General features: G+C 53.7%; 2 protein-coding genes across 11 annotated transcripts in view; both read right to left on the bottom strand.

Annotated features, from left to right (window-relative positions):
• The window catches only part of NUMBL (NUMB like endocytic adaptor protein), a 29,354-nt gene extending 28,590 nt beyond the window's left edge, over positions 1 to 764 (bottom strand). For both annotated transcript variants that reach the window (XM_032172868.2, XM_058426936.1), the window contains exon 1: positions 652 to 764. In XM_032172868.2, the coding sequence (XP_032028759.1) occupies positions 652 to 741 (90 nt within the window). In that variant the 5' untranslated portion in view covers positions 742 to 764. The remainder of the gene's footprint in view (positions 1 to 651) is intronic.
• A 306-nt stretch (positions 765 to 1,070) lies between these two features.
• COQ8B (coenzyme Q8B) overlaps positions 1,071 to 16,921 on the bottom strand; it is a 26,195-nt gene continuing 10,344 nt past the window's right edge. For 6 of the 9 annotated variants that reach the window (XM_032172861.2, XM_032172863.2, XM_058426933.1 and 3 more), the window contains 10 exons: positions 15,316 to 15,438; positions 15,090 to 15,175; positions 13,708 to 13,848; positions 13,534 to 13,615; positions 12,590 to 12,683; positions 9,963 to 10,104; positions 9,722 to 9,829; positions 5,332 to 5,397; positions 2,009 to 2,095; positions 1,071 to 1,433 (listed from right to left, as the gene is read on the bottom strand). In XM_032172861.2, the coding sequence (XP_032028752.1) occupies positions 1,095 to 1,433; positions 2,009 to 2,095; positions 5,332 to 5,397; positions 9,722 to 9,829; positions 9,963 to 10,104; positions 12,590 to 12,683; positions 13,534 to 13,615; positions 13,708 to 13,848; positions 15,090 to 15,175; positions 15,316 to 15,438 (1,268 nt within the window). In that variant the 3' untranslated portion in view covers positions 1,071 to 1,094. Of the gene's footprint in view, positions 1,434 to 2,008; positions 2,096 to 5,331; positions 5,398 to 9,719; positions 9,830 to 9,962; positions 10,277 to 12,589; positions 12,684 to 13,533; positions 13,616 to 13,707; positions 13,849 to 15,089; positions 15,176 to 15,315; positions 15,439 to 16,921 lie in introns of those variants that run through there. The other 3 variants (XM_058426934.1, XM_032172865.2, XM_032172866.2) reach the window with 3 other exon arrangements.

Below are 16,921 nucleotides of genomic sequence, written 5' to 3'. Positions count from 1 at the left end.
TCCCCTCCAGCTCCGCGTCCGAAAGAGTTGCTTCTAGGGGCGCCTTGCCGCCCCACACCCCCAAATCTTCCCGCTAACCCCATGGTTCCCCAGCCCGGCGGGGGCGTGCAGAAGCGGTGACGAGGCACTTTTTGCAAGGAAGGGGAGGGGGTGTGAACAGACCAAGGCGTCCTGATGCGCGATCGGTTCGGCTTTGGGAACGGGGGCGCCGGGGTGGGACCAGGGCGCGGTTCTGGCCGCTACGGCGCCCCCGCCGCCCCCTACGCCAATCCTGTGGGTTTGGCAAAGCAGCTGGCAGGGACATTAGAGCCCATTAGTAAAGGAGAGGTTGCCAGGAGCGAGGGGAGGGAGCCCGCAGCCAAGAGGCACTGTGTGTGGGGGAGGCCTCAGCTGCCACAGCCCTTAGAGCAGGTGGTCAGCACGTGGGGGGGTGGGGAAGGCGAGAAGGAGGTTCCCGGCAACAGATGGCACAGGCAGGGCTGAGGCTTTCAGACAAGGGGGTGTAGGGGGGCTGGCCATCTGCACCTGGAGGCCGCTGGCGAGCTCCTCCCCCTCTCCCCCCAACCGTAGCGTAGAGAAAAGAGCTGGGGGAAGGGGAGGGATGCTTTTATTCCGATTGAAGATTCAGCTCCCCCCACCCCGCACCCCTACCTCTCCAACACACTGAGAGGCTGGAACCCGGGAGAAGGCAGCTGTTGAAGGAGCGAGGGAGGCAGAGGTGAGGACTGCCTCCAGGACCATCTCGCCTTCCACGGGAGACTTGAGGCAGAGGTGAGGGCTCCCCCGTTGAGTCCGATCTGCATAACGGCATGCAGGGGCCCAAGGCTCCCTCAAATGTTGGCAAAGATAAGTTAACCGCTTCCCTGGCTTAGAGTTCCCGGATGCCCACTTTCGAGTGGGGAGGTGCAGGATCTAGGGCACGAAGTTGGGAGTTCCCCAGCCCCAGGGATCCTGAGCTCCTGGGCCAAGGAGGAGAGCCAGGCAAGACTGGGAAGCCCAAGGGGGCTCCTGACCCAGGGCAGACGGGGAAGGGATAAGAGGCACTACAGCAGGGTATGGCCTGCTCTGGGGACTGAATTCCCCCATGGAGACTGTCATGAGGGATCCGCCCAGGAGTCCCCTTTGGTGGGGAGGCTGCTGGCAGTGGCTGCGTCTGGCTGGCGACTGGCCCAGTAGCGGTGGTAGGTGTCCTGGAAGAGGTCCCTGCAGGCGATGTGGGCTCGGAGGCGGGCACAGGCCAGGAAAGCCCCTGCCAGCTTGCGGTGCAGGGCATAGGTCTCCTCGGGTGGGGGGCGCAGCCGGTGCCGCAGCAGCACCGGGATGAGGTCCTGTATGCGGCGGGCAGTTTCCCCCGACCCAAAGTCATAAGGGCCCTGGGTGGCGAAAGGCTCCCCCAGGATCATCACTGCCTCCACGTGGGCGTCGGAGAATGCCTGGGAGTGGGGGTGGGGGGAGAGCAAAGGCAGCCAGTGTGGACATAGAGCCCTCTGCATAACCCAGAAGCAACGTGTAGCCTCTACTCCCTCCAGTCTCCACCATTAACACAAACCCCGACTCCCCCAAGAGTGAGCAGCTTCCGCTCCTTCCAGAGCCTGGACTAGACAAGCAGCTGCCTATTCCCCGAGTAAGCACCCCTCACTTCCCTGCAGAGCCTCCAACAGACAAGTAGCCCTCTACTCTCTCTACAACAGAGAAGCGGCCCCCGACCCCCGAACAGATCCACAGTGCCCATGTTCCCAGGGTTCCTGAGGAGTCAGGCAGCCACCTCCCCCAACTCCTCCCCAAAGCCCCCAGCATGGATAAGCATCCCTCCCAGAGTCCCCCACTACCCAGTTATAGACACACAGCTTCCATTCTCCCTAGTGGAGACAAGCCCCTCCTAGAGTCCCCCAGTCCCTGGGTATAGACATGCCCCATCACCTACTCGAGTTCCTCAGTGGAGATAAGCAGCCCCACACTGCACCCCACCAACAGACACCAGCCCCTTTCTCCCCCAGTGTCTCCCCACCTTGGTTTCAAAGCCTGTGAGGAATTTGAGGTCCCTGGACTTCTGCAGGACACGGTCTCTGTCTCCATCAGCTGCAGCCTTCACCACCTGGGGAGACGGGTGGGAGTTAGAGGGACAAAGGCCGGGGCTCAAGGGGGCTCTGGAGAAGAGGAGCTGGAAGCCTGTGCCTCCCATGTACCCACCTCCATTCTCATCTGCCTGGGCCCTCCCTCACCTGGAAGCTTCCTGCTCCCACCTTTGCCTGTCTGTGACTCCCTTAAAGACTGTTCCAGAGCCTGGGAGTGGAGGTGGTTAGGGATCCTGCCCATCTAGCCGGCAATGTGGGGCCTGCCCGGGAACTGCCACAGTGAAACAGTGCAAGGAACAAGTGTCAGGGCTGCTGGTGAGTCCAAACACTCAACTGGATGGGTATGAGCATGACCCAGAATGGCATCCAAAGTTGCCAGGGGCCACCTCTCTGTCTCCCACACTGGACTTTGAGCCCCATGAGAGCAAGGATCCCAGCTGGGTTTAGTCGCACGGGGCACAGGGTCTGGTGCTCAGGAGGCCCTGGGTGAACCCTGCTTTAGCAAATGAGCGTGTGGAGCAGAGCAGCTCTCTAGCCATGAGCTCACACACACAGGCAGGAGTTGTGGGCATGGAGAGACGCCCAGCTGGGGCCAGCTGGCTAGGGTACTGTCCCAGCTCTGCCACCTGCCGGCCTGTTGGGCCTCCACTTTCTCATCTGTGAAGTGGGGATGCCAAAAGTGCCTTCCTCATGGGGCTGTTGGGAGGATAAAGAAGGTGATGCCTGTGGCATGCCTGGCGCTGTGTCTCATGCAGGAAGTACTGTAAATACTATAATCTACCATTATTAAGAGGTGGGCACAGGGGTCCCTATTTCACAGAAGGGGAAGCAGACCTGGAGTAGGGAGTGAAACCTGGGTCACACCACTCACTACTGGGTTGCCCTTTTTTGTGAGGAGGGGGATTCAGGATTAATTCCATTCCCTCTCTGCTCCCCCTGCCCAAGCCTGTCTGGCCATCTGTCAGGCCTGTGGTCCTCAGAAGCCGGGGCTTTTATAAAGCGGCAAAGGCTGCAGGCCTGGGTGGGAGGGGAGGGTGTCAGTGGGGAGCAGAAGGGCCTCAGCTTCGTGCCTCAGTGGCCGGCAGAGAGGGCCCCAAGGGGCCTGTGTGTAAGGGGTTATCACCTCCTCTTCCTGTTCCTGTCTCAGAGGTGGACCCACCAGTCCCCAAGCCAGATCCCTAGACACCTCTGTCCCCAACTGATAGCCCGTCTGCTCCCATGGACTGCCAGCTGGGCATCTCCCAGCCACCCCTCTGCCCCTCTCCACAGCTGCCCTGGGCTCCCACCCCCAGGCTTAGAGACCACTTCTTTTTTTTTTTTTTTTTGAGACGGAGTCTTGCTATGTCGCCCAGGCTGGAGTGCAGTGGCGCAATCTCGGCTCACTGCAAGCTCCGCCTCCCAGGTTCACGCCATTGTCCCACCTCAGCCTCCCGAGTAGCTGGGACTACAGGCGCCCGCCACTGCGCCCAGCTAATTTTTTGTATTTTTAGTAGAGACGGGGTTTCACCATGGTCTCGATCTCCTGACCTCGTGATCCGCCCGCCTCGGCCTCCCAAAGTGCTGGGATTACAGGCGTGAGCCACCGCGCCTGGCCTGAGACCACTTCTTATTCAGAGGGAGTTTTCAAATTCTGACTGCATCCTTTCCCTGCTCAAATCTTTTCCATGGCTCCGCAGGGCACCTGGATACAGTACGAGCTGCAGAGCGCAGCCTCTAAAATCCACAGTGATTTGCTGCAGCCTCGTCACTGTGCTGCCCCCTGACCTGCCCTCCCAGTCAGAATGGGAGCTTCCTTTGGGTCCTCTAGGGCCTTACTACTACAAATGTGGTACCCATACGGGTAGCATTGGCCTCACATGGGTGCATGTCAGAACATAGCATCTTACGCCCACCTCCAGACCAGAATCTGCACCTGCACAGGATCACCAGGCTTCACATGCACATCCAAGTCTGAGAAATGCTGCTGTAATGGGAATGTCCTTTATCACCGCCTGGCTTTGGCACATGTTGTCTATCTGAAATACCCTCTGATCCTTTTCTCAGTTGGCCCCCCTCATCCCTCAGGTCTCAACGCTGACACTCCCTCCTCCGGGAAGCCCTCCTTGGCTCCCCAGGCTGGCTCAGGCTCCTCCTCTGGGCTCACAGTCCCCTGTGCTTCCCCTATCCCAGCCCTGTCCATGCTGGGTCCTCACTGTCGCCTCACTGACTATGAGTTCTGTGAGGAGGGGCCTAGGCTGGGCCCAGGTCACTGCTGTGTCTCCAGCTTTCCCTAGAATAGAGCTGGGCACAGAGGAGGGGTCAGAAAACGTTTAGATTGGCTGGGCAGGAGGGCTCATGCCTGTAATCCGAGCACTTTGGGAGGCCAAGGCAGGAGGATCACCTGAGGTCAGGAGTTCGAGACCAGCCCGGGCAACATGGTGAAACCCCATCTCTACTAAAAATACAAAAATTAGCCGGGCGTGGTGGCTGTAATCCCAGCTACTCGAGAAGCTGAGGCGGGAGAATTGCTTCAACCCAGGAGGTGGAGGTTGCAGTGAGCCAAGATCGCGCCACTGCACTCCAGCCTGGGCAACAGAACAAGATTCTGTCTCAATTAAAAAAAAAAAAAAAGAAAAGAAAAAAAGGAAAAGAAAACGTTTAGATTGATGGCTACATGATTAGAGGACCCAGGGCAAATGTCCAATCTCAACAATGAATGAAATGGTGTTCTCTGCAGCCTCTAAGACAAACTGACCCCAGTGGGTGGGAGAGCCAAGCACGTGAGGAAGCACCTCCTGTAGACAGAGTTGCCCCCAGGGACACACACCTGGCCTGGACACCAGGGCCCTGGACAGCATGGGGTCTGGAGAGGTGACAGGATGGTCACTGTGGGCCTTTGTCTTAGGAGGGACCTGGGCAGTGGTTGGAAGCTTGGGCTCTGGACCTGGACTACCTGAATTTGAATCCCAAGTCTGCTGTGATCTTGGGCAGGTGACTTAACCTCTCCAGGACCCAGTTACTTCATCTGGCCTAAACGGGCCTAAAAACGGTCCTTTTCGCATTGTGTTGCTGTGTGGTTTAAATTGGTTACTATACGTAAGCACTAAAGATGGAGCCTGACATGTTAAGTGCTTGGTGTGTGCTAGTTGCTACGAGTATTACTGTTATTTATTATTTCTTAATTCCAGAAACCGCATTTCTCCTTCTTACTCCTCTGCCTCAGTATATGACTTGAGCCTCAGACTTTCAGAGGCCCTGGGGTCTGGGGGAGACTCACCTCGATGTAATGGTCTGTGAACTCTGTCCCAAATTCCCGGCTTGCACCAAAGTCCAGCAGGGTCACCTGGAAGCAAGGAATGGTGAAAGGAATGCTGGGATCCCATTCACACTCCCACTGTCTATTGAGGCAGCCAGGATCTGTCTCTCTCCCCACGACCCTGCCTGCTCCTGCCAGAGTCCCTGTTTGGCTGCCTCGCTGGGCTCCTGGCCTCATCTCCACATTTCCAACCAACCCCCAGAAGGTAGCTGAAGGCTTTTTTTTTTTTAGTTCTAATTGTTTATGCAATAGCAAATTTTAGACCCAGAAAAAAAAATCCAGAGAATAATAAAAGATACAGAGAAGTAAAATGAATACTCACAAATCCCGCCACCCAGCCTAAAATATAAAATACTCCCCATCTGGCCGTGTGTGGTGGCTCACACCTGTAACCCTAGCACTTTGGGAGGCCAAGGTGGGTGGATCACGAGGTCAGGAGTTTGAGACCAGCCTGGCCATCATGGTGAAATCCCATCTCTACTAAAAATACAAAAATCAGCCAGGTGCGGTGGTGCGTGCCTGTAATCCCAGCTACTCGGGAGGCTGAGGAAGGAGAATGGCTTGAACTTGGGAGGTGGAGGTTGGGGTGAGCCGAGATTGTGTCATTGTACTCCAGCCTGGGCAACAGAGTGAGACTCCATCTCAAAAAAAAAAAAAAAAAATACTCCCCATCCACGTGGAGCCTCCTGTGTATCCCGCCCTGATCACACCTCCCCCAGGTCCCCAGGGTCACCTCTTTCCTACAATCATTATTAAATTATTTCCTGAAGTTCTCATTTATGCATTTCTATATTTTCTATGTATGTGTACAGCTGTAAACGATCTAGAGTAATGGTGTGCATATTTTTAAACTTCACAGAAGTGGTATTTACTATCGTTCTCCTGCAACTTGTGCTTTTTGCCCAGCATAGTTTTGCGATTTATCCCTGTTGCTACGTGTCGCTCCAGCTCAGTCACTCATTTCACACTGCTGTGTAAGGACTTCGTTGTGTGAATCTATCACAGTGCATTTATCTGGCTGAGGAATACTGGGGTTGTTTCTGATTTTTTTTTCCTTCTTTTTAAATATGTTTATTAGTTATAAACTCTGTTTCTGACTTTTTTTTTTTTTGAGACAGGGTCTTGATCTGTTGCCCAGGCTGGAGTGCAGTGGCACGACCATGGCTCGCTACAGCCTCAAACTCCCACGCTCAAGTGATCCTCCCGCCTCAGCCTCCTGGGTAGCTGGGACCACAGGTGCACCCCACCACACCTGGCTAAGTTTGAAACATTTTTTGTAGAGATAGGGTTTCACTATGTTGCCCAGACTGGTCTCGAAGTACTGGGCTCCAGTGATCCTCCCGCCTCAGCCTCCCAAAGTGCAGAGAGTACATTAGTGAGTAGTCTCACCTGGCCTGTTTCTAATTTTTGTGCTCAATGAACACCTCTAAGAATGTTTCTAGGGCAGTAGAGTTTGAACTGACCACAACCCACAGTAAGAAATTGTTTCGGCCGGGCGCGGTGGCTCACGCTTGTAATCCCAGCACTTTGGGAGGCCGAGGCGGGCGGATCACGAGGTCAGGAGATCGAGACCACGGTGAAACCCCGTCTCTACTAAAAATACAAAAAATTAGCCGGGCGTGGTGGCGGGCGCCTGTAGTCCCAGCTACTCGGAGAGGCTGAGGCAGGAGAATGGCGTGAACCTGGGAGGCGGAGCTTGCAGTGAGCCGAGATCGCGCCACCGCACTCCAGCCTGGGTGACAGAGCTAGACTCCGTCTCAAAAAAAAAAAAAAAAAAAAAAAAGAAATTGTTTCTACTGGTGGCTGGGCATGATGGCTCACACCTGTAATCCCAGCATTTTGGGAGGCTAAGGCAGGCAGATCACCTGAGGTCAGGAGTTCAAGATCAGCCTGGCCAACATGGTGAAACCCCACCTCTACAAAAATACAAAATTAGCTGGGTGTGGTGGCGCACGCCTGTAGTCCCAGCTAGTTGGGAGGCTGAGGCAGGAGAATCGCTTCAACCCAGGAGGTGGAGGTTGCAGTGAGTCGAGATTGTGCCACTGCACTCCAGCCTCCATTCGCAACAAGAGCAAAACTCTATCTCAAAATAAATACATAAATAAAATTATATATATATATATATATATAGAGAGAGAGAGAGAGAGAGAGAGAGTGTTTCTACTGGGCGTTCATGCAAATGCACACATAAATGTCAAACAAAAGTGTCCCAAGGCCGGGCGCAATGGCTCATGCCTGTAATCCCAGCACTTCGGGAGGCCAAGGCAGGCAGATCACCTGAGGTCAGGAGTTCGAGACCAGCCTGGCCAATGTGGTGAAACCCCGTCTCTACTAAAAATACAAAAATTAGCTGGGCGTGGTGGCAGGCACCTGTAATCCCAGCTACTTGGGAGGCTGAGGCAGGAGAATTGCGTGAACCTGGGAGGCGAAGGTTGCAGTGAGCCGAGATCACAGCATTGCACTCTAGCCTGGGTGACAAGAGCGAGACTTCATCTCAAAAAAAAAAAAAGAAAAGTCCCCAAATAATATGGATCCCTCCCATCTGTGACATACTGACATCATCTATTCCATAAAAAAAAAAAAGCGCCGGTGGATCATGAGGTCAGGAGTTCAAGACTAGCCTGGCCAAAATGGTGAAACCTCATCTCTACTAAAAATACAAAAAATTAGCCAGGCATGGTGGTGGGCACCTGTAATCCCAGCTACTCGGGAGGCTGAGGTGGGAGATTTCTCGAACCCCAGAGGCAGAGGCTTCAGTGAGCTGAGATCGTGCCATTGCACTCCAGCCTGGGCAACAAGAGCAAAACTCTGTCTCAAAAAAAAAAAAGTGCTGTTGGAAACCAATAAATTGATGTCAGGACTCCTATCACTTGGAGTTGGGTAAACATATCCCTGGGGTATGAGCCTAGGAGGGGACACAGGGTGTATGCACATTGTGGAGAAAGAAGGGGCAAGGGACTGGGGCTGGAGACTCCGTGGGGTCACAGGATGCTCAGCAAAGGGTTCAGACTTGATTCTGAGGGGGCTGTGAAGCTGTAGGAGGGATATCTTGACCAGATTTGTGCTTTAGAAAGACCCCTCTGGGGACAAAATGGGGATAGACCACTTTGGAAAACCAGTTGGCAACCCCTGATAAAGGTAATGATGTATCCACCGACACTCAAGTCTGCAGGTCCAAACCTTCACTACAGGTCTTCATACGCCCCCTGCCCTCTGCTGGGAACACTCTGCTCTCTGGGTGGTTGTCTCCTTTTCCCCTGTCCCGTCTCAGCCTTTTTTTTTTTTTTTTTAAATAGAGCCCAGGCTGGTTTTAAATTCCTGTACTCAAGGGATCCTCCTGCCTCAGCATCCCAAAGTGCTGGAATTACAGGCATGAGCCACCACGCTCAGCCTCTGGTCTCAGCTTTGTGTGTGTGTGTGTGTGTGAGACAGAGTCTCGCCCTGTCACCCAGCTTGGAGTGCAGTGGCACGATCTTCGTTCACTGCAGCAGCCTCGACCTGGGCTCAAGCATTCCTCCCACCTCAGCCTCTCAGTGGTCCCAGCTTTAATGGCACTTGCTTTAAGAAGCCTCCCTTAATCCCTGCTCACCCCACAGTGAGTCAGGTACTTTCCCTGGGATCCCAGAACTTCCTGTGCCTCCCCCAACTCCAGCCCCCACCCCTCTGCCTGTGTCTCCCCCATCCCGGTCCTGACCCATCTGGCCTGTGCTCCTCATTGTGGTTGGTACGAACCACTCTAGGTCATCGCTGTATGGTGCCAGGTCCCCCCCACTGGACTGGGCACTCTGAGAAGGCAAGGGTCAGGGATGTCTTTTTATTGCTGTCAAGAGGCAGGGGCAGGTGATGTTGTGTTCTGTGTGGATGACGAGCGTGGTAGTGATAGCTAACTGCCTTCCAAAAGCTGTACTTCCCCTCTGTGCTGTCACATTGCCACCAGGAACCACTGCCTAGCCAGGGACTTCATTTTCCAGCATGCCTTGCACCTAGGTAGGCTGTGTGACTAGCTCTCACTGATGGAATGGCAACGGAAGTGGTATGTCCATTGCCCCAGGATAAGCTTAGTGTATTTAGCGTGGGCATTACTTTTTCCACTTCTGGCCAAAGCAGTTAGGCAGGGGGCTACCCTCAACCCCTCTCTTACCCTTTCCTTGGGAAGCAGAGCATCGCAAGGCCCCAGGGATGGCAAAACCACAAAAGGGAAGGAGCCGGGTCCTCTGAATCACCACTTGGAAAAGGGCCACCCCTGCCTATTGTGGGGGTAATCAACTGCTATTGTGTTGAGCTACCGAAATATCAAGGAATATTTGTTACAACAGCAAATGTACCCAGACACACATCACTAGGAACCAACCTGGTGGCTGGAGGCGTCATACAGGAAATTGGCCCAGTTGGGGTCAGTCTGCATGAATCGGAACTCAAACAGCTCCCGCAGACACAGCGTCAGGAGCTGGAAGCAAATCTGGGGTGGGGAGAAGTAGCAGGCATCTCAGTGTGATCTCCCTTGTGGTGCCACTGCTGGCCTGGAGAGGGACCACGAGCCTGCCACCCGCCCTGGGGCCATGCCCTTCCCACTGTGCCACCAGACGGCATACCTGGTTCCGCAGGTCCTGGCTCAGGCCCTGGCACTGGTCCAGGGGGACCCCTCCAGCCAGCTCCATGCCCAGCACCCGTGTCGTGCACAGCTCCTTAACCACGGCTGGCACCCGGAAGAAGGGGTCATTTGCCAGCAGCTGCCTGGGGCAGGAGGGAAGGGAGGAAGGGGACTTCGTGCTTCAGGCTTGTGACCCAGCTTGAGGCCTCCTCCTTGTGCTCTCAGAAGTCCTCCATGAACAGTCTGCGCCATGCCCTCCTTCCTGCCCATCTCTTGCTGCTGTCTGCCCTGGGTGATGACCAACACCTGGCTGGACTGAGATTTAACAAGTATCTCCAAGGTGCCTACTCTGCACCTGCCTCTAAACTGGGTGCTGCTGGAAACCCAGTTACCACTTCCCTACCCGAAACCCTTCTATGACTTCTGGTTGCCCCAGAAGGATGAGTTCAGGTGTATTTCAGCCTTTGCATTACTTTTTTCATTAATTTATTAATTCATTCATCTCAAAAGTAGTCACTGGTATCAAAATCTGTGAAGTCGGCCGGGTGCGGTGGCTCACGCCGGTAATCCCAGCACTTTGGGAGGCCAAGGCGGGCAGATCATGAGGTCAGGAGATCGAGACCATCCTGGCTAACACAGTGAAACCCCGCCTCTACTAAAAATACAAAAAATTAGCCGGGCGTGGTGGCAGGCACCTGTAGTTCCAGCTACTCGGGAGGCTGAGGCAGGAGAATGGCGTGAACCCAGGAGGCGGAGCTTGCAGTGAGCCGAGATCGTGCCACTGCACTCCAGCCTGGGCGACAAAGCGAGACTCCGTCTCAAACAAAAAAACAAACAAACAAAAAACAAAATCTGTGAAGTCTATAGTGATACCCATAGGTCAGTCCTTGCAATCACTACTCTGAACACAGGTAAATAACGGGAAAGAATCCTCTGTGTCCGTCCCTGTGTTAAATGATGCTGGGGACAGAGCAGTGAATGAGCCAGTCCCTGGACCTGGCCCCCAACCCCGAGACCACACTCTCACAAACAGACGGATTATAGATGGAGGTAAGTGTTGGCCGGGTGCGGTGGCTTACACCTGTAATCCCAGCAGTTTGAGACAGCGAGGTGGGAGAATCGCTTGAGCCCAGGAGTTCAAGACCAGCCTGGGCAACATGGTGAAACCACATCTTTACGAAGAACTACAAATATTAAAAATACAAAAAATTAGCTGGGCGTGGTGGCCTGTGCCTATGGTCCCAGCTACTCAGGAGGCTGAGGTGGGAAAATCACTTGAGCCTGGGAGGTCAAGGCTGGAATGAGCTGTGATCTTACCACTGTATTCCAGCCTGGAAAACAGAGTGAGACCCTGTCTCAAAAAAATAAAATAAGTATGTCTATGTAAGATTTGGGAGGCAGAGAATATGAGCAAGGTCTCTGGTTGAGGACCCGTGGGATGGCCGGAAGAGAGTGAGGGGGAACAGGAAGGTGGTGTGGGGTTTTATCCTAAGGGCACCTGGGAATCCTGTGGGGGAGGGGGGTCTCTGGCCCATCACCCCACTTTGCACTCTCTTCCTCGAGTTCCTCCTTCGGGGTTTGTATTTTTGTCCTTGTTGATAAAAATCTCTTGATGTTTGAACTGCTCCTCATGAACCGGAGCCATGTGGGGCATTTAATCGGCTCACTCCCCTTTCATCCTCACTCCACAGTGAGGGATGCTCTCTGGAGACCACTGTACAGATTGTATGGATGCAGGCCACGCAACCTGTTAAGGGCTGACCCAGGATTTCATCCCGCATCTGAGTCTAGGGTGTGTGCCTCTAACCACTGCCTTCTACTGATCTTTCACGCTGTGTCTAGCACGTGAAAGCTTGGCACGTTTTAGGCTGTCAATAAATGTGTGAGCCACACTGTGGAGGGCCCCACTGAGGTGCCATTAACTGCTACACATCAGGATGCTTCCGAGATATAACCACATTGTTCCACGTAGCCATAGTTCATGCATTTTCACTGCTATGTAATACTCCACAGATGAATATACCATTGCTTATTTGTCCACCCTGCTGGATAAACTTGATGGATATGAGTTGTTTCCAGTTTGGGGTTGTTGCATACAAGCATTCTAGAATAGTCTGATGGTGGATACTGGCAAAAGGGTCCCTAGAGTGTTCAGCAGGGAAGGCAATCGTTGGCTTGCAGAGTTCGTGAATATAAGGGCTTATGTGATGATGCCAACCTGTTCTCAAAATGCTTCTACCACCTTCTCCCACAACCTGCAGTGCAGAAGGGATGCTGTGGAGCCCACTCTCTCCACCTCCCAGTGCTGTGGGCTCCTTGCTCTCCATCAGTCCAGCAGAGGTAAGTGTGTGTCATTGCGTAATTAAGTACCTGTGTCGGACCACGTGGATATGTGGCCCATCTGACACAGGAGAAGACTGCCGCTTGGGAAGTGACCTGCCCAAGCTCACAGAGGACAAAGGGGGTAAGCGAAGTGATGGATGCGTGGACGGATGGATGAACAATGATTGAAAGAAAGAGAGAGTTTGCCCTACCCCACAGTTCCAGCTGCCAGAAGCTAAGGGGGCAGCTACTTCCCACCCAGCCTGGGAGGGAGGGAAGGAGGGAAGCTCAGGGCACTCAGCTCACCTGAAATTCTGGGCACAAGCCGCCTCACGACGGTAGTCACACTCCCAAGCCAGCTCCTGCTGCAAGGCCTGCAGGCTCTGCTCGGCAAACAGGCCTGCGGGGGAGGTGTGTCAGCCAGGGAAGGGCCCCGGGCGCCCACTGGTGGATGCCTTCTCCTGCCAACCCTCCCTCTCCTGTCTCCCGCGCTGTCCCTCGCAGCTCCTGCTCCAGGCCTGTGACCCACATCTGTCCCTCTCCTGTCTCCCATGCAGCTCCTGCTCCGTGCCTCTGACGTGCATCTGTCCCTCTCCTGTCTCCCCAGCTGCCCCTTGCAGCTCCTGCTTCAGGCCTCTGACCTGCATTGTATCATCTGTCTACACATTTCCCTCATCCTTCACAGCACCGCAGGGTTCCCCAGGGTCTTCCGAAGCCTTTCCTGGGCTGTCTCTTGCGCGTGCCTGCACCCCAGTCCCTGGCAGCTCTTTCAGAGTCACGCTTGCCCCTATTCTGTCTCTTTTTCATACTGACTCTCACGTTGCTCACTGCCTCTGAATCTCACTTCTGGGCCTGGCTTTCCCTCTGCCTCTCCGTCTCTTACACGAACACAACCCGCCCTCCTTTCTCTAGGCGACTCCTCACGTGCCATCCCCAGGACTGTCCTTTTCTGCTCTGCCGCACCTACAATCCCGCTCCCTCCCTGCATGCACACCCTCTGAGAGTCTGCTGCTGGATCTTGGCCCTGGGCTCCCGTCTCTCTAAGGCTCTGTTAAAATCCGTAAGGCTTTTCCCACACCTGCTCATGCTCCCTGGGCTCTCCCCGCCTTGGTGTCCTTTCTGTCTCTCACACTCCTGCTCACAACGCCAGCACACCCTGCCTGTGCTCTCCTCTGGGCTCCCTCTCCTGCTTTCTCTCTCTGGGCATAGCCCCTTTGGGAGGTCAGCAGAGGAGTGGGTGGGCACCTCACCCGCGGGCAGGGCTGCGCTCATCTTGAGTACCGCCAGCAGGTTCTGGACATCGCTCTGAATGCTTTGGGCTACGCCGGGGTACTGTAAAGGGAGACAGGAGGGAGAGAAGGTGGGAGTCACTTCTCTGGGCTAGTAGGGTGCCCACCCCTACCCTGCCCGGCCTCCCCTCTCACCTGGATCTTCACGGCCACCTCCGTCCCGTCCCTCAGCAGGCCCTGGTGCACCTGCCCAATTGAGGCAGCGGCAAAGGGCACCTCCTCCAAGGAGGCTACCTTGGCCTGCCAGTCCCTGCCGAGCTCCTCTTCAAGAACTCTCTGCGGGGAGTGGTCACAGCCATCATCATCATGGCAGAGTTCATTCCCCAGGCTGAGTGCTTTACGTGTTGATAACCCCAGCACTCACCACATGCAGGGCCCTGGGCTAAGCTCTTGGCTGCCACCCCCTTTACAGATGAGGAAACTGAAGCTCAGAGAGAACTCCCTTGCGCAAGTGACTAACCAGGCACTGGCAGACTATGAGGCTCAGCCCAGCCTGTGTCCCCTGAACCTGGACTCCCTGGGCTGTTGTGGGGATTGCTATTATTTATAGTTAAGACTCATAACAATCCTTTTTTTTTTTTTTTTTTTTGAGACAGGGTCTCGTTCTGTAGCCCAGGCTGGAGTGTAGTGGCACCCTCCCGGCTCACTGCAGCATCAACCTCCTGAGCTCAAGCCATCTTCCTGCCTCCTGAATAGCTGGGACCACAGATACATGCCACTGTGCCCAGTTAATTATTACTGTTATTATATTTAGTAGAGACAAGGTCTCACTATGTTGCCCAGGGTGGTCTGGAAGTCCTGAGCTCAAACGATCCTCCTGCCTCAGCCTCCCAAAGTGCTGGGATTACAGGCATGAGCCATCACACGTGGCCAACCATCCTTTATTATGCTCTTATATGGTATTATTAACTCACAGTTAATGTGATCAAGAAGAGCTAAAATTCACAATGGGCTTCCTGTGGGTCAGGTCCTATTCAGAGTGGCCCAGAGAGAGGCAGTACCTGCCTGGGGCCACATGGCGAATAAGCAGAACAGGGATGGGAGGGCAGGTGGGTGTTGGAATCCTGGATTCCATGCCTTACCCAGTTATTAGAACAGCTCATGTCCTGGGCACTTACTTGGTGCCAGGCGCCGTGCCAACCTATTACAGACACGATCTCCTTTAATTAAAAAAACAGTAATAATCACAGCTAACACCTGCATGTTACTCACGGTGAATCAGGGGCCGTTCTCAGTGCTCAGTGTAAACTGATTTATGTGACCCTATGATGTGGGTGTGGCTGTCACTATCGCCATTTCCCAGGGAAGGGAACTGAAGCACAGAGAAGTCAGGCTGCTGTTCTCTCTTTTAATCACCACAGCAATGCTAGGAGGTGTGTACTTTGGTGATCCCCATTTTACAGATGTGGAAAGTGAGGCTCAGAGGCAGGGAGTGGGCCAGTGAAGCCAGGAGGGTCAGGCAGGTCAGAGGAGATGGAGCCTGCCTCCCTCACCGCCCTCCCCCACTGGGCACTCACCAGCATCTGCCAGCGGGGCATGAAGTCGGCGCTCTGGCGGACCCGCTCAAAGATGCGCTGCAGCTGAGGGCTGATGAAGCTGTTGTCTTGGGAGACAGTGGAACGAGGGGGGAAGTAAGCGAAGAGGTGAGGAGGGACCCTGTGTGAGTATCTGAAGTTGGGGCCTGTTGGTGGGTAGGGCTAGGGTGGAAGGGAGGTCAGGGGTCAGGAGTCGGTCATGCTGTACCCTGGATGCTGAGCATCTGGCCAACCTTGAGGGCAGCCCCTCGAACTGTACATAAGGTCTGCACAATCCGCTCGGCATTGGCCTCCGACAGGAAGGGGCTGGAGTACGGCCCAGAACCACCCTCTGGGGAGAGAACAACCATTAGAATTATAACCACAAATATCATCACTGCGGCCAGGCCGGCGGCCCACGCCTGTAATCCCAGTACTTTGGGAGACCCAGGCAGGATGAACGCAGGAGTTTGAGACCAGTCTGGGCAATAGTGACATCCTTTTTCTATTAAAAAAAATATATATATCATCTGCACACCAACAGGAATGGCTAAAACGAAATACGGAGGTCAGGCTTGTTGGCTCGCACCTGTAATCCCAACACTTTGGGAGGCCAGTGCAGGAGGATGGCTTGAGTCAAGGAGTTCCAGACCAGCCTGGATAACAAAGCAAGACCCTGTCTCTAATTAGCTGGGTGTATGGTGGCATGTGCCTGTAGTCCCAGCTACTCGGGAGGCTGAGGCAGGAGGATTGCTTGAGCCCAGGAGGTTGAGGCTGCAATGAGCTGTGATCGCACCATTGAACTCCAGCCTGGGCAACCAAGCAATACCCTGTCTCGAAAAAAAAAAAAGAAAGAAAGAAAGAAAGAAAGAGAAATAAACATAAGTTAAAACAAATTGCAGGAGAGTCAAAGAGTAACTACTACAGTATTGAATAGATGAGCTACCACTACACACAACAGCCCAGGCGGGTCTCAAAAACGTAATGCTGAGTGAAAGCAGCCGGGTGCATGAAATCATCACCCAGTTACGCTGATATAAAGAGCAAAACGAGGCCAAACAAATCCAGGGTCCAGGAGCCAAGACAGAGGTCACCCTTGGTGAGGGGAGTGACCAGGTGGGGACATGAGAAGGGCAACGATTCTCGAAATGTGGGCCAGGGACCCCTGAGGGTCCCTGAGACCATTCAGAGGGGTCTGAGAGATCAAACTATTTTCATCATAACATTAAGATGTTATTTTCCCTTTTCTGCTCTCATGCCTCTAAGAACATTCACTGGAGTTCTCCAGAGGCTCCAGGACATGTGAGGACATCATTAGGCTGACAGCTGATGGAACGTGTACGTGTGTACTCTTGTGTTTTAAAAATATCTCTGTATTTTTGTTGTGTTTTTGAGACAGTGTCTCACTCTATCACCCAGGCTGGAGTGCAGCGGTGCAATCACGGCTCACCGCAACCTCCTGGGCCCAAGTGATCCTCCTGCCTTAACCTCCTGAGTAGCTGGGACTACAGGTGTGCACCACCATGCTTGGCTAATATTTTTACTTTCTGTAAAAATGGAGCCTCGCTATGTCACTCAGACTGGTCTCAAATTCCTGACCTCAAGGGATCCTCCTGCTCCAGCTTCCCAAAGTGTTGAGATTACAGGCGTAAGCCACCACACCTGGCCTAAAAATTTCTCAGTTTTAATTTCTAATATGGTAGACATTGATAACTACAATCCACATAAATAAGCTCTTTGGGGGCTCATTCTAATTTTAACAGTTTTATTGAGAAATAATTCACATAGTGTTATAATTCACCATTTAAATTATATAATTCAATGATTATTAGTAT

The sequence above is a fragment of the Hylobates moloch genome, unplaced genomic scaffold (assembly GCF_009828535.3).
Source record: "Hylobates moloch isolate HMO894 unplaced genomic scaffold, HMol_V3 SCAFFOLD_13, whole genome shotgun sequence".
NCBI lineage: Eukaryota > Metazoa > Chordata > Mammalia > Primates > Hylobatidae > Hylobates > Hylobates moloch.
This window is presented reverse-complemented; position numbering and strand designations above follow the sequence as displayed.